This window comes from Diadema antillarum, unplaced genomic scaffold (genome assembly GCF_040938485.1).
Source record: "Diadema antillarum isolate AM-2024a unplaced genomic scaffold, OU_Dant_1.0 seq00000127_RagTag, whole genome shotgun sequence".
Lineage (NCBI taxonomy): Eukaryota > Metazoa > Echinodermata > Echinoidea > Diadematoida > Diadematidae > Diadema > Diadema antillarum.
In genome coordinates this window covers 100,155-122,994 of record NW_027271206.1, presented here as the reverse complement: position 1 = coordinate 122,994, position 22,840 = coordinate 100,155, and the positions used below count along the sequence as shown (strand labels likewise).

At 40.0% G+C, this 22,840-nt stretch overlaps 1 protein-coding gene across 1 annotated transcript in view; it reads left to right on the top strand.

Moving 5' to 3' along the window:
* The window catches only part of LOC139727348 (melatonin receptor type 1A-like), a 40,391-nt gene extending 17,969 nt beyond the window's left edge, over window positions 1–22,422 (top strand). The window contains exons 3-4 of the mRNA XM_071638309.1: window positions 21,172–21,364; window positions 21,865–22,422. Coding sequence (XP_071494410.1) covers window positions 21,172–21,364; window positions 21,865–22,422 — 751 coding nt within the window. The remainder of the gene's footprint in view (window positions 1–21,171; window positions 21,365–21,864) is intronic.
* The last annotated feature ends 418 nt before the right edge of the window (window positions 22,423–22,840 follow it).

The following is a 22,840-nucleotide window of genomic DNA, read 5'->3' as shown; positions in this document are numbered from 1 at the left end:
TACAGGTTAAGTTAGATAAGCTGCATTCATTTTGCACGCGACCATGGCGTCATAGCCAAAGATGATTGAATTCTGTAAATCTCTGTGTGCCTGCACAGGATTGGAAAACGAAACAACTTTCTGTGTATAGAACAACGAAACAGAAACTGGTGCATGCATTATTCTCAGTCACTTTGTTATGCATAATGATGGTTTGCTCATCGCAGTTCCGGAATCTCAGCTCGAGGGACTCGAATTGATCCCAAATCAGTCGGCATGCGTATATCACCCAAAACAATATCTGAACACAATTATAACTGCAGTCCTCCATAGTCTGTATTGGTTGCCGATAAGGGCTGGTATCAAGTTTGATTTGCATATTATTAACAGTACCTTGTATTTTAATGTTTTCATCGAAATGCCCGTGTACGATATGCGTATCTCAGTTAACTCTTTAAACCATAGTTGTAATCTACGTGCCAAGAATCTCATGTTTTCAATAAGCGTGAACTCCAAGACATGTCGAGATAAGGACTTTAAGACAAAAACGGTTTGGCATAAAAAAACGCATTATAAAACGAATTCCCCTTTTACAAGACACGTTTTAGATTTTAGATAGAAATATGGATTCGTTTGAATGCATACAAACCGCTTCTTAAATCCTCTTACATTTTGTTTTTAAGATATGGTGTATACTTTAGAAGTGTAAGAAGCATGCTCTTGTTTTAGAGGCTTTGAGTATAAGAAGCATATGTTATTCTTATAGATTATGTGAATAAGTACGCATTCAAGAACGTTTTGAATAAAACGTATCCAGACAACTGCATATCATATTTTCACCTCTTCCTTTATGCTGATGTATACTCTTGCCGAGAAGGTTAACTGTTTGATAGATATAGTGCTCACCTTATTGAAAAGGTAATTGGGTAAAATTTTGGTTTCAGTATATTATTCAAACACAACTAAGTTAACTTTTACATTAACATTTTCACAACTCACAAATTCCACACGCACACACATTTCATGATTCACAAGATTCAAGTTACACTAATCCTATTTACTTTGCAGAGTTCAACAACAACATAAGTTATATATCAGTTCGCACTATTCAAGGTTTTAGAGTAGTTAAGGAACTAAATCGTACCCGATTATGTGATGCTAAGTTGCACCTTGAGATGATGGGCAATATTGCCCTTATAAAGGAGCAGGCAGTGACACTGACTTGCTCCTTTAAAGAAGCAATTTTGCAGCAGTCATGGAGCAAATAAGCACCACATAGGTGCAACATCATACCAATAAGGCACAAGATTGCACCCTCACGAGAGGGTACATTCTTGCATCCTTCGGGCATAAAGTTGCACCTAAAGGTACGAGGTTGCGCCTTTTTCAAGGGGGCAAAGTTGCTCCCGAGGGTGTAACTTTCACCCTTTCTTGCGGGTACAAAGTAGCACCCAAAGTTCCAAGATTGCACCCTCAAAACAAGGCACAATCTTGGAACTTTGGGTGTTTCTTTGCACCCTCACGAAAGGATGTAAAGTTGCACCAAGATGTAAAGGCTACACGGGGTGCAAAGGTGCGCCGAAAGGTAAAGGGTGCAAGATCGCACCCTCAAGAAAGGTGCAACTTAGCACCACTCAGTGTGGGTAGAAAGATGCACCCTCAAGAAGAGGTGCAATCTAGCACCACTTAGTGTGGGTGGAAAGATGTACCCAAGGGAACATTTTCGCACCCTCAATAAAGGGTTCAACTTTGCACCCTCTCTGCAGTATTATTTTATACACACGTGAATTCCTTGTTCCTGTGAGCTACATTTAATATGAGCGTGACCCAGTATTAGACACGTGTCAAGCCTTTGCAGACACAGATTTATTTTTCTTCATATTGTTTAAAGGTCATTTAAAACAAATTTAGATATTATATTCATTTCTTTTAAGTTAAGAGGAGCAAATGTGGAGATCATGACCTGTGATACATGTTACGGGAAGTCTATATTTTTATGTGTACTCGTTTTTTTTTTCAACTACAAGGAATTACCTATGAGCTAATTGGATAAAGAAGCTGGGCATTCCTTTTTTTTTTTCATCAGTTAATGTCAGTGCTGGTGTATTATTCTTGAAAAGTCGGCATCTAAATGTCCTCCAAACCAAGTACTTACTGTATAAAATTATGTTCCTGTGAGTTACGTTTCTTATGAGCATGACAGATCTGTAGACACGTGTCATAGTGGTTACAAACACTAAGTTTCCTTTGCTTTCATCGTATTCAAGAAGCGATTTTGAACAATTTCAGATGTTCTGGTTTTTTCAATTTCGTTACGAGAAGGCAAGAATGATTTCATGTAAAACATGTTAAGGAAAGTTGATAGTTTGGTTATTTTATCATTACCCATCTTCGTCTTCTCAACAAGAAGATGATACACATGAGCTCATTTGCTAAAGAAGTTGAAGGATGTTTAATTGCTGGTAGCCACGTAGGGGCTTTTGTCATAACATTTTGCATCTTAATCCCTCGAAACTAAGTACACGCAGTATTAGTTTATAGATAACATAATATTTTTGTTGTTGCTCATGTATCATGCTCATGTTAGACATGTTTCTCATATGTTTCTGTCATATGCTTTACTGACGAACAGCAAATGTTGAGTTTATTGGCAAGAGAGGTGCATCATTACTTTACATTTAAGTTCATTGAAGTGCCGGAGCATAAACTTGTCTTGAAATATTAGCATCCAAAACCCTCCAAACCAAAAACGTGCAATACTAGACTAGGAATTCCTTGTTGTTGTGAGTTATGTTTCTTAAAAACACTGATTTTTTTCTGCTTTTGCAATGTACTATGTTCAAAAACACTCTTGAACAATTTTCAGATTTCGTTTTTTTCTTTAAAGAGAAGAAAACGGTGAGGTCATGTGAAGCATGTTCCTATAAGTTTTATTTCGTTAATAATTTTTCTTAACCCATCTCCTCAACCGTAAGGTGATACGGTACCTAAAAAGTCATAGGCCAAAGGTGTTGAGCTTTACTTCCCCCTTTTTAAGTAAATTTAAGAGCTGGGGCATTATTTTTAAAAAGTTGGCATTTTAAGCTATGTACACCGAGGACGAGTCTTACTGAATGGATTTCTTGTTGCAGTAGAATTGTATTTTTTATGAGCTTGATGGAGTATTAGACAATTGTATAAAGTGTTTGCAAAAACTGTTAATGTATTCCCTTTTGCTAATGTCCAAAGAGTTCATTTGCCAAGTTTTGATTGTCTTTTGTTTTAATCATCAGGGGTTTGTTTTATCATGGTCATAGAGGAAAGAAACTTGATTATAAAAAAAAGCCTTCATATAAGAAGAGATACTGTAGGACACAATTTCATTAAAAGTTGTGATTTTCAACATTTCCAAAATGCAATTGATGAATATTTCTCCCCAGGGCACAGAAAGAAAGTAGTTTTTGGTCTTGGTTTTTTTTTTTTTTTTTTTTTTTTTTTTTTTTACGTCAGTATGTTATAATACCCGCGGGTTTACGCCCATCCCACCAATTTCCATCCGGATACTGTACCCGGCCCTGTTGTTGTTGTTTTTTTTTTTCATTTTTGTTTTACACTGCAAAGAAAATGAGAACACTGATGCTTGAGAAAAATCCCGACATGTTTGATTGGGCAATTCTTTTTTGATGTCTATTATTCTTTCCAAATAAGTTTTTTTGATTATCACTGAGGACAAATACAGATACCCTATTTCTTCTACCAAAACCACAGCACTGTATATTCTCATATTTCTACAGTATTTCGTCTCAACACTTGCCCTATTGATATTTCAAAGCATGTTTCCCTGTGCGCTCAAGAAACTCCCCCATTAAAGGAGACCTCCGGGTGATTCTCAGATTTTTACATTTGTACAACTATGAATTAGTTATACTGAGGACAGAGTTTCAGAATTTGTGATAATTGGGATGAAGAATAAGAATATTTTCAAAAAATAGAACAAATTGCAATGAACAAGGATGATGACATGGGAGAGTCACCATAAGAATGCATGAGTTGGGGCTCAAGGAAGCAGAACAAAAGAATAAGGCAATGCATTGATTATAGACAGGTGAACTCGCAAGCAAGCGGTATTGTTATGGAATTACACTGCTATCATTTCTGAAATATGTGAACCTTATAGCTGGTAAAATTGGGTCTTTGAGAGCGTCTGGGGGCTACGCCCCACCACTTAAAGCGTCTGGCAACGGTCATGCATTTATTCTGTAAGTGTAAGAACAAGTTCCAGTGGGTTTCATGGGGTTACTTTCCTAATTTTCAGCTAGGCTAGCCTAGCTGGTAAGAGTTTGGTCTTTGGGGCGTCTGGCGGCTATTGTCTGGCAACAGTCATTCAATTATCCTTTGAGTGTATCACAAGAACAAGTTCCAGTGGGTTTCAGGAGGTTATTTTTCCAGCTATATATAGGCTAGTCTAGCTGGTAAAATTGGGTCTTTGAGGGCGTCTGGCGGCTGCCCCCCCCCCCACCATTTAAAACGTCTGGCAACGGTCATGCATATATCCTGTAAGTGTAAAGAACAAGTTCCAGTGGGTTTCACAAGGTTACTTGTTCAGCTAGGCAAGCCTAGCTGGAAAAAGTTTGGTCTTTAAGGGCGTCTGGCGGCTACCCCCCACCACTTAAAACGTCTGGCAATGGTCATTCATTTATCCTGTAAGTGTAACGAACAAGTTCCAGTGGGTTACATTAGGTTACTTTTTCAGCTAGGCTAGCCTAGCTGGAAAAATTTGGGTCTTTAAGGGCGTCTGGCGGCTACCCTCCACCACTTAAAACGTCTGGCAATGGTCATTCATTTATCCTATAAGTGTAACGAACAAGTTCCAGTGGGTTTCATGAGGTAACTTTTTTCAGCTAGGCTAGCCTAGCTGGAAAAATTTGGGTCTTTAAGGGCGTCTGGCGGCTACCCCCCACCACTTAAAACGTCTGGCAATGGTCATTCATTTATCCTGTAAGTGTAACGAACAAGTTCCAGTTGTTTTCATGAGGTTACTTTTTCAGCTAGGCTAGCCTAGCTGGAGTTGGGCCTTTAAGAGCGTCTGGCGGCTACCCCCCACCACTTAAAACGTCTGGCAATGGTCATTCATTTATCCTGTAAGTGTAACGAACAAGTTCCAGTTGTTTTCATGGGGTTACTTTTCCAGCTAGGCTAGCCTAATTTTGGGGGGTCCTTTTTGTGGCCCTCCTGGCCACACCCACCACCGATGACCAGCCAGACGTGCATTTCCATACTCAGGGGCATATGTACTAAATTGCTATACACATAAAAATTGGTAACCTTTTCAGCTAGGCTGACCCCCGCTGGCTCCCGGACTAAAATTTCACGCACAAACCGACGGATAGGAGATGAACGTGGCGCATAAAGTAGCGCGCTGCTGCTGCGAACGTCGTCTTAGATCGGTACCTTATTAATTCTGAGCATTCATTTTATAACGTGGGATACCTGTTCGGACATCTACCGCCGCTTACTGTTAATGCTTTCGTATGTAGGTTTTTGCAAAGGGTAAACGTCTTGGAGGCTAAAAGACAACAAAAAAAGAAAGAAACAAAGCAAAGCAAAACAAAACAACAACAACAACAACAACAACAACAACAACAACAACAACAACAACAACTCCTCTTGATCGTCACACGTAATTCACATGCTTTATTAGATTTGTACATATCGTTCACTAGCACTGGCTATGCACAAAACGAGATGGCACAGCTGACATGCAACATGCATTCTGATATCATTATTGCTGGTCTACAGCATTATATTATTTTTGTTTGGGGGATGAAAGTTACTCGATACCTGGCCAGGGACGTTCTACACGCGTGTACACGTGAACATATCCCAGTCGTCCATGCGTGCGCCGCATTAAAGCAAGGTTATGGCGTCTTCTCAATGACCATTTTAAATATGGTCACATCCCCACAATGTGTCATACTACCTTTATGCTTCACAAAAAGTGCTAATGTGAAATATACACAACCGGAGTAAAGAGTAAACCCAGTCTTTTGTCGGGATAAAGTAATGGGTAGTGACGGTTCTGCTGTTTGCGCTGTTTGGCATTGATTTGCTTTTGTCATGGAGATCCTTTCTAGTGCAATTGTATATCTATGATTAACATATCTATGATTATGACACGTGACGCGTTAATAATGTAACAAGGGTGAAACAGTCATGCATCACTGAGTACCACTCTATCTAAAAGAAACGGATGTGGAGTGGTATCAATGAACATGGTCATATGACTGGTATTGTCCCCCCCCCCCCCCCCAGTCTAATCGAATGCCAGCCTCTCCTTTTTTTTTTTTTTTTTTTTTGTTAGATTCTCGTGATTCGTACAAAAGCTTGTCCGAGGAAGAACCTTAGAAAGGTAAACAATGCAAGAAGAGCAAAGTGTTATTAGCACTGAACAAAGCTTGAAATACTTCGGACGGAACCTGTCGGCCTCTGCCTCAATCGTGATGCGGTGATTAAAAGCTTGATGCAGTCATCTGGTGTGAGCGTGGCTATCTCTGTTTCTATCCTTACGTATTCTTCGCCAATATCGAATCATCGGGCCATGTTACCATATGAAAGAATATCCTTCCGATTCAAGAGAAGTTTAATTTCCGATAACATTAGGAGAAGATCCTGAGAATACTGGAGCGCTTAATCTTCAGTCCCTCTATGTTTAATTCGTTATCATACTTCAAGAAATAATATATAATAATTTGAGATCAAGATGCTGTTAACGTATGAACGCTTGGTGGTATTTCCATTTATTGCATCTTTGAAACTTAAAAGAGCTGTTGGACAATGGCTGTGTATCGTCAGCTTAAAATCTCTTTTTATACTATACCCTACCGCACTGAATGTAAACTCATCTCTTTCCATACAAATCTAGCGCATTCTAATCCTTTTTCTTACAGATCTGAAAAAAACCCCGCACATAAGCACACACAGGTGACCTTGTACGAACATTTTTGGTATCAAAACCGTTCACAAAATAAACAAAACAAAAATGAACATACGATTAGTGCATTTTGTTCATTTTGCGAAGTCATATAAATATTTTTTGTGACATAATGGCAGCAAAACATAATAACGATAATGACAGGAATTGCGGCACATCCTTTTAAGTAATAATTAGACTAAAAGTATATCACATTTCCGTTACGCCTCATCGATTAATCTCGGGTCGGTTTTCATTATTCGCGTCTTTGCGTGAGAGCCTTTGATAAAAACATGCTTGTCATCTCTTGTGCTACTGATTGGGATGTTCATCATTCGAAGTAGGGCCTACCCGGTGCGTCAAAATTACTACGGATCATTCGCAATGATCTGTCCTTGGAAATAGATATCAATGACGCCATAATGCTTGATTAACATTGCGCTGCAGTACGGTAGAGTAACGAGAACCATGCATTATGACGGAGGCATACCGGTCGCCACAGCGACATTTCTAGTTGTTTTTTGATTTTGCTCACACATGTACAGGCAAACCCAGAATACATTATTTAAGGATCATAACATTTACTCGGTTTTGACACCTCGTTAGAAATTCGTCACTCCTCCGTCATTAATTTATTTTATGTTATATATTATTTCGAGATAATGATCTTCACAGCAGATGGGAAATTTTACTCAGTCTGCCACAATTATGATATGCTCCACCTGACGCCTGCCAGACGAACCTTTCTTCCCAAGTAGCTGTCAAACTATTATCTTATAGTCGGGATAAGGTGATAGCAGAGAAAACTCGACACCATTTGCTGACTTTGCTGTAACGTCCACTTTATTTTTCACTCCCTGACATTCAGAAATATCATTTCAATGAACTTATTAACGGATTATTGCATTTTACATGCATATTCTCCTAATTCCTTTATTGCTGTGCCGGGTAGTTATGGTACACTATGCGAGACGACTAACAGACGTCGCATTTTCATTCTTATTTAATGATTAAAATAGCAAAACTGCTGCGAACAAAAAATAATGATAAAAGTTGTTATAATGATACTGATTATTATGATAATAATATTAACAACAATAATAACTATGATAAAGATAATAATGAAAAAATAATAATGATAATGATAACAATATTTCAATTCATAGTTTTTACTATCAAGTGCTTAGTGTTTTGTAAGGCACCGGGAAAAGAAGGGATATCTTTAGTTTGACAGCTGTGTCGTTCATATACAACTTTGAAAGTGAATTTCTGTGTGATTATGAGGGGACTAATGGATTCAACCATTTTTCCATCTAATCTATATCCAATATAAGATAAGTATGCAGCGAAAATTTTGGTTCCAAATCAGTGACGGCACTTCGTAACTCAGAACTATGGAAATATAATGCCTTTGCATTTTTGCTTTATCATTCTGACAATTTGCGTCTTTAAAACTAGGTTAGCATATCAAGAATACACCACACCGTTATGTTCAAGTTTGTTTCAATCAATAAAACAAAACCAGACAAGCAGGATGGTTGCAGATGTTTTTTTTTTATTTTCTGAAGAGATTTCATATCATCGAACCAAGCTTCGATCGCATGTGCAATAAACAAGCAAGAAACAAAGTACACACGCACACACGCACACACACATTAAAAAATACAACAAAGAAATGAGGGGTATGGTATAAGAACAGGGATTTGACCGTTCCTAACGATCTCTTTCTCCCATTCTGTCATATACGCATTTCACAAGTGTGAATGCCGTGACCTATTTTTAGGAATAATATGAACGCTTTTACTGTAAAAATCCAAAGGTTCATTCAATGTTATGGATAAAGAAGAAGACCTGCACCCCACCAAAAAAAAAAAAAAAAAAAAAAAAAGGAGAGAAAAAAAGAAACCGAAATCAAAAACACCACTCGTCATTTTGACGAGACTGCTTCTAATTTCGCACTGGTTTCATAACTGACTATATTCGCTCAGAGAAATCTATTTCAGTAGCCTGTAAGTTTCCTGAACAAATGAGACAAGGCAAGTGCCATAATGTGTGTCTCGCCCATTCGCGTACAAGAAATTGTACGCAAATGGGATATAAGAGATAAAAAAAGAGATATAAGAGATAAAAAGAGATATAAAAGGGGAAAAATTTATGGCCCCCGTAAAAGTGCCATAAAAACTTAACATTAGGCCCTTAAAGTTCATTGACCCCTGCCTGTGACCTTTGACCTTGTGGTGACCATCCACTCCCCAAGGGACATCTACCATCCAAGTTTGGTCACAAACGGACCTATGGATCAAAAGTTATGACCCATAATCGAAACGCGCCATAAAAACTTAACATTGGGCTCTAAAAGTTCGTTGACCCCTGCTTGTGACCTTTGACCTTGTGGTGACCATCCACTCCCCAAGGGACATCTACCATCCAAGATTGGTCTCAAACTGACCTATGGATCAAAAGTTATGACCCATAATAGAAATGCACCATAAAAACTTAACATTGGGCTCTAAAAGTTCGTTGACCCCTGCTTGTGACCTTTGACCTTGTGGTGATCATCCATTCCACAAGGGACATCTACCACCAAAGTTTAGTCACAAACGGACCTATGGATCAAAAGTTATGACCTATAATAGAGACGTGCCATTAAAACTTAAAGGGAAGCAGTCCTGAGATTTTCACTGTACTGATAATTAAGAAGAGTAAAAAACATAAACTTTCACCAATTTATACGCTTGGACATCAAAAATTGTCTCCGTACGCGATTTTTGAAAAATAATTCCTGCAAGCGATCGTGAAAGAGCCGGCAAAAAGATGCTACGTAGTGCATGCCCTACTCACCAAGTTGACAGCCGTGCCTCTAAAAACCAATTTAAGTGTTCAAATGATTAGTTGCAATTTTATCATATAATGTGAAAGTTTGTGGTTTTATAATTTCAAACAAAATATTTCAAGCTTAGATAATATATATAATTTACGAAAAATTGATATTGTAAACATAAATTTATATGTATTTTTAAACCAAATATACCATGAACTTGACGTCAAATAGGCACGGTCGTTTTCTAGCTTCCGTCCGTGTTGCATACTTCTTAGCGTAGAAACCACTCTCGCGCGCAAATCCTTACCATACCAATGTATACATACACAGTACACTCGACTCCGTCCAGTCGATTTTGGCATTCAAACCGAAGATAACCTGTGCATGAGAGAGTCGAATTCTTCAAAGAAAATATTGTTTGTATCTCAATATTTCTGTAAGTAGTCAGATAATCGCCTTTCCTCGAAAAAAAAAAAAAATATGACGTGAGCCGGGAAGGGTAAACACAGGGGGTCGTAGGGATATGATTTCGCTCCACTTTGCCGTGCATGTCCAGTCGGCACTGGCAGCAGCTAGCTCAGTGGCACTGTACTGCAGTCCAACCCCGGCTGCAGGCCCACGGTAAATTAAACATAGCTAGCCACTTTCCTTACCTCTCTACGCTTTTTTCCCTCGGTTCTCTTCGAAGTCGATGCTCGAGGTGTTTCTGTTTTATAACTCATGTGAGCAAATGGTCAGGATTGCATCTGGTTTCAGGAGTTTTCTCGGTTTATAACCGAGGGCCACAGCCTGCCGGTCCACGTAAAAACATCGCTTCACAAATTGTCCACGCACAGGTAGGTCACAACACGATTTCGAGATTTTGTAGGCCCTAAGTTTCTTATGTTCGGCATCGTTGTACCGATATTTCCCAGCCATACAGCTCACCTTTCACGATACTTTTGTTGGTCTGGGACGGAAAAAAGGATTTTCCTGGGAAATTTTCTGCACGATTCGAGCAAAACTACTGATGTAAGATAGCCTGACCAGACGACGCTGAATGCGGTCGCCCCTGTAGTGTACTAGCAGGCCTGTGTAGAATCGTTTCTACCTACAAATATGTAATATGTACGTACTATAGAACATGCATGAGCGGCGACAGGTAGGGCTGCAGCTGCGCTTGAGACTGGAAAAGTGCGAAGGGCAAACCGCGTACGGGGTGCGTACGCGTATCTACCGTAGATCTATCATCTAGTTGTACCGTTCACACGTGCGAATATAATACACAATACACACACACACACACGAACACACACACACACACACACACACAACGTAGAAACAATGTCAAATACGAGTCGGAGTAGCCACCGACGTCTTCATGCATCCGGGTAAACTAGGGAGCGTACGGATAACGAGCAGAACACGGCTGGGAAGAGTTGTGCATCGACGACGTATGACTTTCCGCCAAGACTTGCTCATTAGCATATTCACCATGCAGAGTCACACTTTTCCAACCAAAATGTACGAGCTTATTTGGTGATTTTAAAGTTTGTTTTTGGTGAAAGTAGTTCATTGGAGGTACCAACAACAACATATTTTTTTTAAATTTCGTGAGGACTGTGTCCCTTTAACATTGGGCTCTAAAAGTTCGTTGACCCCTGCTTGTGACGTTTGACCTTGTGGTGACCGTCCACTCCCCAAGGGACATCTACCATCCAAGTTTGGTCACAAATTGACCTATGGATCAAAAGTTATGACCCATGAGAGAAATGCGCCATAAAAACTTAACATTGGGCTCTAAAAGTTCGTTGACCCATACTTGTGACCACTGACCTTGTGGTGACCATCCACTCCCCAAGGGACATCTACCATCCAAGTTTGGTCACAAATTGACCTATGGATCAAAAGTTATGACCCATGAGAGAAATGCGCCATAAAAACTTAACATTGGGCTCTAGAAGTTCTGCCTGTGAGCTTTGACCTTGATTTGACCTTCATAATATGGTAAAATGTGAAACTTTGTGTGACCCCTCTTCCCTCGAAATTTGATTGCAATTGAAGTCCAGAGTAAAGAGTTATTGACATTTTTGTAGCGTTACGGACAGACGACGGATGGACGGACGACGGACGGACAGACGCCGCAGGCGATCCCTTAGTCTCCCCTCACCTCCGGTGGGCTCGACAAAAATTAAAAGTGATCCTTGATGAACAAAAGCTTATTGAATCCTATGGCAATATGACTGCCCTTACTGTAAAGATATAAATGTTTATCCGATGTTACTTGGATATAAAGAAGGAGAAGAAGACCCCCCAAAACAAGAACAAAAACAAAACAAAACAAAACAAAACAAAAACGATAGTTTTGATGAGACTGCTTCTAATTTCACTTTGGTTTCGTGACTGACACTTCGTGCAGACAAGTTTATTTCAGTAGCCTGTTATTCTCCGAAATGAACGAGAATATCAAAAGCGATTCCTGATGAACAGAAGCGTATAGAATCATGACAATACGACTGCTTTTACTGTAAAGAGCCAAAGGTTCATCCGGTGCTATGGATGAAGAATAATAATAAAACAACGACAACAACAACAACAAACCTTAAGTTTTGACAAGACTGCTTCTAATTTTGCTCCGGTTTCGTAACTGACTATATTCGTGCAGAGAAATATATTTCAGAAGCCTTTTATTTTCCTAAATGAACGAGAAATTCAAAAGCGGTTCCTGATGAACAAAAGTTTATTGAATCATATGACAATAATGATTTTACTGTAAAGATCCAACGGTTCATCGGATGTAATGGATATAAAGAAGACCCCCCCCCCCCCTCAAAACACACACACACACACACACACACACACACACACACACCGGAAGTTTTGACAAGGATGCTTCTAATTTCACTCTGGTTTCGTGACTTACACTTCGTGCAGACAAGTCTATTTCAGGTGCCTTTGATTTTCCTAAATGAACCAGAAAATCAAAAGCGATTCCTGATGAACCGAAGCCTATTGAATCATGGCAATATGACTGCTTTTACTGTGAAGATCCAAAGGGTCATCCGGCGTTATGGATAAAGAGGAAAAAGAAATAATACAAAGCAAAAAAAAAAATACCCATATTTTTGACAAGACTGCTTCTAACTCCGCTCCTGTTTCGTAAATGACAATTCGTGAAGGGAAGTCCATGTTAAGGAGTCCTCTTATTTCCCTTAAAAATAAATGAGTGAACAAAGTGATTCCTATTGAATGAAAGCCGATTTAATCGTGGCGTAAGTTGCATTGCAGTTAATACAATTATTTCAGTACTTTCATGGCATTCAGAGAGAGTGCCGCTGATATTGTGGACAGAGCCTATAAATAAACTAAGGTCGAATAAACATCTAGGAACGCTGGCCTCGTGGGATTTTTGTAGCGACTGCATTTCATGTCAGAATAGGACAAAGTCGAGCTGTGCAGGAAATGAACATCGTGGAAATCTGGAGCTTTGGAGGCCGTAACAGTACTGTTGATTGAGAAAGTGAATATAATTGTTGATTATGCATTTCGTGATCAGTGCATGACGAAATATACATACGCGCACATTATGCACATAAGAATGATACAGATAGTACATTACTTATAATACAGGGGATTTGTATTATGCCATAATAATGATTTCTCAACCACAGTAATTGTAGACATGATTTAATATAGGTTTTCCCGCCAGATTTCATCAGATTTGCATTCGAATAAAATATGAAAAGGCGTTCAAATTCAAGCGATTTTGGCCACTGCTCTACTCTTACGGGGTCACGGTTCATTTTGATTCTTTGAGCATTCAATTTCATTTCATTTAACGGACATCCTCCCCCCCCCCCCCCCCCCCCCCGGCAGCTACCCCTTCTTCAACCATAGCATGAAAATGGCAAGCTCCTCGCCTGGCGAACGTAGGGGGAGACTTTCAGTGGAAACTGCATTCATGCCGAAGACTTGCACACCTCAGGATATATCACCATGATATCAATATTACACTACTTAATAATACATATTGATTAAAAGAATGATTATTTGTACCTTACTCATATCAACATGTAATCATTCTGTGTGTTGTCCATTTTTATCCTTTTTATGCCTCCGCCACGAAGTGTCACCGGAGGCATTATGTTTTCGGGTTGTCCGTCCGTCCTTCCGTCCGTCCGTAATTATTTTTTTGTGGACAGGGTATCTAAAAACCGTTAAAGGTATCCTAATGAAACTTGTCATGTATATGTAGGAGTGGGCGAAGTTATGCCTATCAACTTATGGGCGCACATGCTCAAGGTCAAAGGTCAAAAGATGAAGGTCAAATGCTCAAACTTTCACTATTTCCACCATATCTATGCAATGCATGAAGATATTTTTCTGAAACTGAATGTATACATGAACTACCAAATAAAGATTCTCTAGAGAGAGTTTCGGGTCGTGAGGTTAGAGGTCAAAGGTCACATGTCAAGTGAACATGTAAAAATTTCACCTTTTTTCTCCACATCTCACAAATGGTTCAGGGAATCTTCACGGAACTTAGTACATATGTATATGCTGACTGGCAGTGAGAGGTCAGGGGTCAAAAGTCAGGGTCCTCAAACTTCTCCTCAACTCCTCAAAATTTCACTGTTTCTCTATTATCTATGCACTGCCCGCGGAATTTTTCTTGAAACTTAGTGTATGCATGTATTAACCCATAAGGCTTCTCTTGAAAGTTTCTTGCCGAAAAGTGAAAGGTCAAAGGTCAAGTGAAAGTGCTAAATTTCACTTCTTCCTTAAAACTATAAAAGGGTCAAAGGCAAGTAAAAATCCCCAAATCCCCAAATACCTGAACTCTTAAACAAAATAGTCATTTATCCAATTCAACCTAGTTCATGGAAAGTTAACGATCAATACATTGGTGACAAACCTGTATCAAATTTCAATATTTTGTTACTTAAGGACCGGTCACACCGCCCGAACTTTGTTGGAGCGTTCCTTGAACGGTAGGGAGAGGGGGCCGAATTTCGACAACACTCGTCACCGTGCACAAAATGGGAAAAAAAAATTGAAAATACGGGCGTTGCTTTAGCGGTGCACAGCTGAAGCCGGCGTTGCTTTAGCGTCGGTTTATGCTTTAGCGTCGGTTTAACGGTATCGAGCGGTAGCGAGCGTTGGTTTAGCGGTGACGCGAGCGTTGATAGAGCGGCGTTCTGCGCATGCGGGCGTTGGCTCGGCGGGGGTTTAACGTTGGTTTAGCGGCATACCGCTTTTGACTACGGAGCTAAACGGATCGCTTTGATAGAAGTTCTGATAGATTTTTGATAGAAGTCGATAATTGAAGTTCATCATGCCACGTGGACAAACGAAGAGGAAGGCTGGAGAAGGAAAGGCAGCAGCCTCCAAGAAGATCATTACTGAGCAGGCAGCTGAACCAATGGAGTCAGATAAATATATGTGGCCCACTGGTGGTGTCAAGAAATATTTAACAACTGTGAAAAAAATACAGTTATGTATTTCACTTCAACATTTGAGCAAATTCGATATAAATGAGGTCTGCACTCAACGGAAGCTCAATTCCAAATGGGCTCCTGGTCCATTTCTCCCCGTATTTATAACCAAATTCTGGTCCCGCTCCGGCACCTCCATGCCAACGCCAAACCAAGTAACTGGTCATCACCGCAATGAATCGCTGTTCAACGCCCGACACCGTTCCAGCAATCCCGTGTCCGCTCGTAAAACGCTTACAACCGCTCCACCAATTATTTGTGCAACGTTTAATCACCGCCCGGACAAAGCTGGCGAAGCAGCGGTGGTCCAGCGTTCAAGATTTCTGCGTAGGCCTAGCGGACCCAAGCGTCCACGAACTTGCGTCTAGCGATGCCAAATTTTGACTGGGCGTTGTTGGAGCGGTGGTGAACTTTGCCGGAGCGGAAAATTACCCGCTCCTCACCGCTCGCAATATTTTGTGCAGCTCAACACTTTCGGAGCGGTAGGAGGGACCATCAGCGATGGCCGAGCGTATACGGCGTTGCCTTAACGGGGACCAACTTCTGTTAAACGGTGGTGAACGGTTACGAGCGGAGATGAATTTTTTTCACCGCTCCAGGAACGCTCCAGCAAAGTTCTGGCGGTGTGACCGGGCCTTTATGTGAAACTGTCATCACACATTGTCAAGACATTGTAGTATAGGCCAATTAGGAGAAACTTGCATTATGGCGGAGGCATACCAGTCGCCATAGCGACATATCTAGTTTATTTTCTGTGATTTCATTTTATGTTCATCCAGATAGATGACACCTCCGTGGTTCATCTTTACCACTCTGTAATTATTGTATCTTTGTTTTGGGTTTGTTTTTTTTTTATCCGCGCACGGATATGATGAAGAAAAGTCCTGTCTGAAGCTTGTACCCTGCTGAAATAAAATGAATGATTGAAAAAATCATTTTTACTATGCGTCTGCAATTTTCCAGAAAAAGGATTAATTCTATTTTCACAGAGGGGGTGGTTCCCGTGAACATAAAAGCGGGAATGTTCCATATCAAAATTTGTGGTGCAATACGATGACAACTCCGTAATGGTGTCGCAACATACAAACAGAATGTTCAATTTAATATCATGCCTTATACCATACCATCGAGGCAAGATCCACAGTGCGTCAGACCTATAATTATATAGTGAAAAAGAGCCTTGAAATCATGTGGCGAACAGTTAGACGGATTAATGACTGCATGGTTATTTTCAAATTCTACATTACACTTAATGTCATCCATTCAATGAAATAATCCTATTGTACGTATGCTAAAATTTGTTCACTTGATTTAATAACTTTAATAGTAGAGGCTACTATGTAATCCCGTGAGATTTTTGTGCCAGAATTAATCTTTTTGGCTAACTTTGTCAATTTGGGGGTGCTGAATCTAAAAAACTTTGGTTCCATTTTTTCTGACCACGTCTTCAGCCGCCATTTTGAATTTCAAAATGGCCACCGTAGCAAACTGTATTTTTATCCACATCTCATTAACTGAGCATTGGAGAAGCTCATGGTTGTAATGTCAGACACTCTGGTATATCTTTTTCTGATATTGTGGATTCTTTTGATACAATTTGTAGGCTGCCATCTTGAATTTCAAAATGGCCGCCATAGCAAACAGTATTTTGAACCATATCTCATACAGTGAACATTGGAAAAGCTTCAAATTCGGTGCAAAATGCATGGTTGTGATGTATCATTTTCTGATATTGTGGATTGGTTTGATACAATTTATAGGCTGCCATCTTGAAATTCAAAATGGCCGCCAGAGCGTTTTTACCCGTATCTCATGTTGCAATTATTGTAGGAGCATCAAATTTTCAGTAATACACATGCTTGTGGTGTCCAACGTTCCAGTACAGCTGTTTCCTATTGTGGCTCATTAGATAGGCCACCATCTTAAAATTCAAAATGGTGGGATATAAAAAACATAATTATAATAGTGTGGTAAGCGCCTTAGATGAATTTGCCAAAATTGTCCTATTAGACCGAATTCATTTTCAGGTCACGCAGAACGACAGGCATCTCTTAATTCAAAATGACCGCCATAAATTCAGACTGTAAGGACGAGGTTCCAATGACGTCATCAAACAATCCTGAGGGGCAAAACCTGCGTAAGGGTGGGGGGGGGGGGGGGGAGTCCCATACCACTTCCCATAAGTGTGGGCAAGTGTGTAAGCATTACATCCCACGTCCCATAATAGCCAAGCGGGTATGTGGTTCGCGTACACGTGATTTGTTTTTGCCTCTCAGGAAATACATTATTTGGTGTTGTGGAACCTCGTTAATGGTTATATCTAATTCCAGCTATTAAATATTTATACAAAAGCAAACATTGACACCATTAAAGGTGATGTTCAAAAACTTGATGCTGCCTCGTCAGAATGAAGACAAACAAGGAAAAGTCTTGCAATGGCTAGAAATGCCATGGTCACCCTACCAGGCATCCCATTCTCAAGCTTGTCTGTTGACCACAAAATGAAACACCTTATCAGGGAGCTCATAATTGCTGGATGTATTTCTGGAAAAACACAGAATGAATAAGGAATGCCAATGAGTAGGTTTTTCCTGATTTTCCTTGTGTGGGTCATCCTCAATTATCAAGACTTCCAAGATGCTTACTGCTGTACCGCCAATGATTCTAAAACTACAAAGGAGCAATAATAGCTCAGTTCTGCGGCACTTTGGATGCATCAGAATTCCTCAACAATTTAGAACACCATCACACGAGGGTAATCTAAAAAATTATCACTGCATTGAACTGATGAATGTGGTGTTTGGCAATCAGGTATAGGAAACATTCAAGGAGGATATTCTAGAAAGAGATGAAAAGAGATGTTTTCATGTTCTGTACTAAGAATTTGTATCTGAAAGAATTTAAAAATGACAAAATATGTCTGGGATAATGATTACGAGAAAGGCTAGACATTCAGCTCTTGTAATTGAAATACACCGTGTAAGATTGCATCAAAAGTCATTAAACTTACGAGGACCACAACCTTCTTGGGTGCTGTTCGTTATTCCGAAGGTTCGCTATTCCGAAGGTTCGTTAATCCGAAACACACAAATTCCCTAACCACCTTCTTATAACACTTCTGCCGGTACAACAGTCTGATAGACCTGTCATTATGCAGTCACTACTGGACGACACAATTATCGGAAGTTATAAGTTCCACTATTCTAAGTAATTCCACAATCACTCTTCATCTCACAATTTTATGGCCTTCTCCTCATTCTCACTAACACAGGTTCATTTTTCATACCCATACCTTAGAAACCCACAAAACAGAGCCAAATAATCAGCCTGAAAGTTGAAATACTGATTAGTCAATTCCATCTGACACGGAACGGGGAAAAAAAAACAAAGGGTTCATCAAAGATGCCATGGGAGCTGTCACCCGTCATAACGAGGAAGCAGATATCCTCATTCAATTGCATGTATTAGATGTTACTTCAAGAGCAATAGGGAATTTCAGAGATAATACGTATTGATGATTTTTACGTATAGACGCTGACAAATTTATTCTCCTAATGGATCTTTGCTTTACTTTTAATACTGCATCGCATGTTGTCTGCTCCATCACTGGAAAAAGGAGATGATAAAATACAATTGACATTGTTGAGAGATTATGTTCTGCAAATTGTTTGAAAAACAAAGGTCTGCTTGGTCATGCCTTTCATGGCGCAGGCTGATTTTGAAAATTTGAGGATGTCTCAAAAGAGCAGATGGATCAAGAATTCTCTAAGCCTTGAATCATGCAGAATGTGCAATGACACAGTCCATGCCTAGTTTGCAGGCACAAACCCTTGTTGGTCGTAAAAGGAGTCTGCGCCAAGACTACTGCATACACCACTTCGGCACTGTCCCATAGGCCCTGTGTTGTAGCTTCTCCCAACATTCCCAACATTTTGGGAGACGCTGCAGTTCAGTGGAGCGTGTATTAGTCTTGGCGCATGCAGACTCTCTTACGACCAACAAGGGTTTGTGCCTGCAAACTAGTCCATGCCTTCCAGAAGTTGGGCGTGGATGACTTCAACCTGGACAATCTCCCGCTTTGCTCTCGTAGAGTCTTGATACAACACATCCAGAGAACAAACCTCGTAAACCTTCACAACCTAATTTGTGCCTCTACTTACAGGGGAATATAATATGGTACATTGTAGTTATTTCCAGCGGATATACATAAACTGTGCAATTAAGTGCTTTGAGCTTCCTACACCAACGGTAGCCACATAATTCATTTTCATGTTCATTTGGCAAGAAATGCAAAAGTCATTGCTTCTGGAAGAATTAGAACCAATTCTCCCCTGTGTACAACCCTATACAAGTGCTGTGGCTTCAAAAACACATGCAGGGAATGAGCTTGTAAGACATTTAATTTCCGATAAATTTTCTAGTACACGGCTTACATTTTTTATTTAAACTCTACAACCAAATCGTCTAAATGGGGCATTTAGTCACTCAGACATAGTTATTGAGGCACTTTTGAAAGTCATTTGCTTTGACACCAGAATCACATGATTTCCCATTCACAAGTTTTACCCAAATGCAATGTTCTTACAGGAATCTTTCCCATGGCAGCCATTTTGCATTACAACATGGCAGTGTACCTACAGGAAGCAGTCCCGCCTCTACAATGACAATACTATTTATTGAAGTGATTGACTTACACACAGGTCCTACAAGAAAGTGCTCCAGCATGCTTGAGTTTGCAGGGTAAAGATCTTACAGCACCAAATATGTGTCGAAATCCATCTTGAATTTCAAGAATGGCAGCCAATGCGAATATTCCTTTATTATAGAATGTACATAATTATGTGTGTGTGTTTGTAAAAGAATATACAATGTACTCCACCATAAACATTGATATGCCTTAAAGTTGCTTGTAACCACAGATATTAGCTGAAAAGCAGCCATTTTGAATGATAAAATGGCAGCCTCAAAAAAGATCTGCAATTTTAGAGAGGGGATCAAAGTGCATCTGAATGTTCAACATCATGAGCCCGGTTTATGCCCGAAATGTGAACTTTCTGTATTGTTTACAACATGAAATATGGGTCAAAATATACATTCTGGTATGGCGGCCATTTTGAATTTCAAGATGGCCACCTATATTATCAAAATGGACCATCACTTCAGAAAAAGATGTTTCAGAAAGTCTGGTAGCATACGCATGCTCTTTGCCCCAAGTTAGAACCTTACACAATGCATACGATATGAGATATAGGCCCAATTACATTTGCTATGGTGGCCATTTTGAATTTCAAGATGTCCACTAACCAAAATAATCCCTCATTTAAACAAAAATGTATATATTAGCGTGTCTGACATCACAAGCATGCTTTTTGCCCCAAATCTATACTTTCTATAATGCCTACAACCTGAGATACAGGTAAAAATACATTTATCTATGGTGGCCATTTTTAATTTCAAGATGGCAGCTCTTAAATTGTATCAAAACAATCTACAATATCAGGAAATGATGTATCAGAATGTCTGATATCACAAACATGCTTTTTGCATCAAATATGAACCTTTTATGATACCAACATTATGAGAACTGGGTTAAAATACAGTTTGCTATGGCGGCCATTTTGAAATTCAAAATGGCGGCTAAAGACGTGGTCGAAAAAATGGAACCAAAGTTTTTTGGATTCAGCACCCCCAAATTGACCAAGTTAGCTAGAAAAAAAAAAACATTTTTGGCACGAAAATCTCACGGGATCTAATATTTCGACATAGCAGACTGTACTATAAGATCAATTAGGCCTAAGATTCTGCTGATTGTAGTACGTTATGGGACTATCTGGCTTCCTGATTCATGTCCCCGTCTCGAATCTGAAATGATTTCAAAATGACACACACGTTTTTCATTCATTTTGAATCTGTTTCAACACGAAATTTTGAAATAATCGCTTCTGTAGGTGCTCGTGTTCATTGTGGAGTATTGCAGCGATTGCCTTCAACCGGTACGTCTGGATTTGTCACTGGCATAAGTACCACAAGGTGTACAACCGCCGGACTGTTCCCTTCATGATTGTCGCTCTATGGAGTATATCATTTCTCATCGACCTGCCCAACATCCTGGGATGGGGCACGCACAAATTCGACTGGAAGGTAAGCAGTTGTCGTGGTCGTATCTCTAGTCAATCAATGCATATAAGTATGTTGCACTCTTAAACATTAAAAAAAAAATAACAAAAGGAAAACACAGAAATCAATAATTCGTAAACAAATGTCTTGAGAAATCCAAAACACTTGCATTACTTTCTCTACGACAGCCACTTTTCTCAAGATTCCAAAAGTAAAAAAAAAACAACCCACAAACAAACAACCGAGTTATGATTTTTTTAACTCGTTTCATGAATGTCTAAAACACATTCCAGTGTCGAATGTTCCTGTATCTTCTATTCTTGACAGTTTTCGCTTTATATATTTTACATTACTGCTTTTATTACAACTTAAAGATATTTTTTGAAGGAATTGCCCCGTCAAAGTGTAATGAACTAGTCCCTTTTCGTCTTAAATGTAACATTTCGACATAGCGATGGTTTGTATGTGAAAGTTGACACAAAATGGCTTATTAGGCAGTTTTAAATTGTGTTTTTGCATTGTAGGTGATGTCATGTACGGGCGGGATGTCTTTCGTGCACTCTTACGCTATCTTCTTTGCTCTGACGGCTTTTGCTGGTCCCTTAATCATCATCGGCTACAGTTATGTCGGCATTTTCAACTTCGCGTGGAAAGCAGCCGCTGCCATTAAGCGCATGCAGAACGAAAATGGAACCAACCGCGCCCCGAAGCGCGTACGTCCGGCAGACCTGCGCCTCGCTCGCTCTGTGTTGGCCATCGTGCTCATCTACGTTGCGATGTGGTCTCCTTACTCCCTAACCGTGCTCATCGATCACCGCGTGGTAGCCGACCGCAAGCTCTACATCTTTGCCTTCACATTGGCGCATACCAACAGCAGCATTAACTGCGTCATATACGGGCTCACGAACCAGCAGTTCCGCCACGGATACATGCGATTCATTCGGCTGTTGCTTTGTCGGATGAAAGCACTTGACGGTCTCGGTGACACCGTAACGGCAACAGCTACTGCAACGGGGATGGCGAATAACAACCGCGTGCATCCGATGCAAGCGGAACAGACCGTGCCAAGCGTTGTATACTGAAAGACAGATACCATATCAGAGCCATTATAGCAATGTGAAACTTATTTCCAATCTCTACACTCTCATACGATATCTCAATCTGCTATTCCTCTGGAAAAAAGGGTGTTATTACTGCAAGGACATAATTATGTTTAAGATCCTTGTAGACTGCAGCTGCAACCACCTAGTTGGACGAATTGCTTGGTTTTTGGCAGACGTGACTTTGGACAACAATAATCATCTCAACACAGCAGATCAGGAACCCGTGAGAGGCACTGATCGACATGTTCATTGAAAACGAGGCTCTGGTGAGCACAGATGATGGCAATGCGTCCCTCTGAGATCCACAGGAGGGACGGGAAGAGTTACATGAAAAGAATGGACACTGTTTGGACCGACATTTTGTTGTCCATGATAATGAAGCCAATCTCTAAAGCCT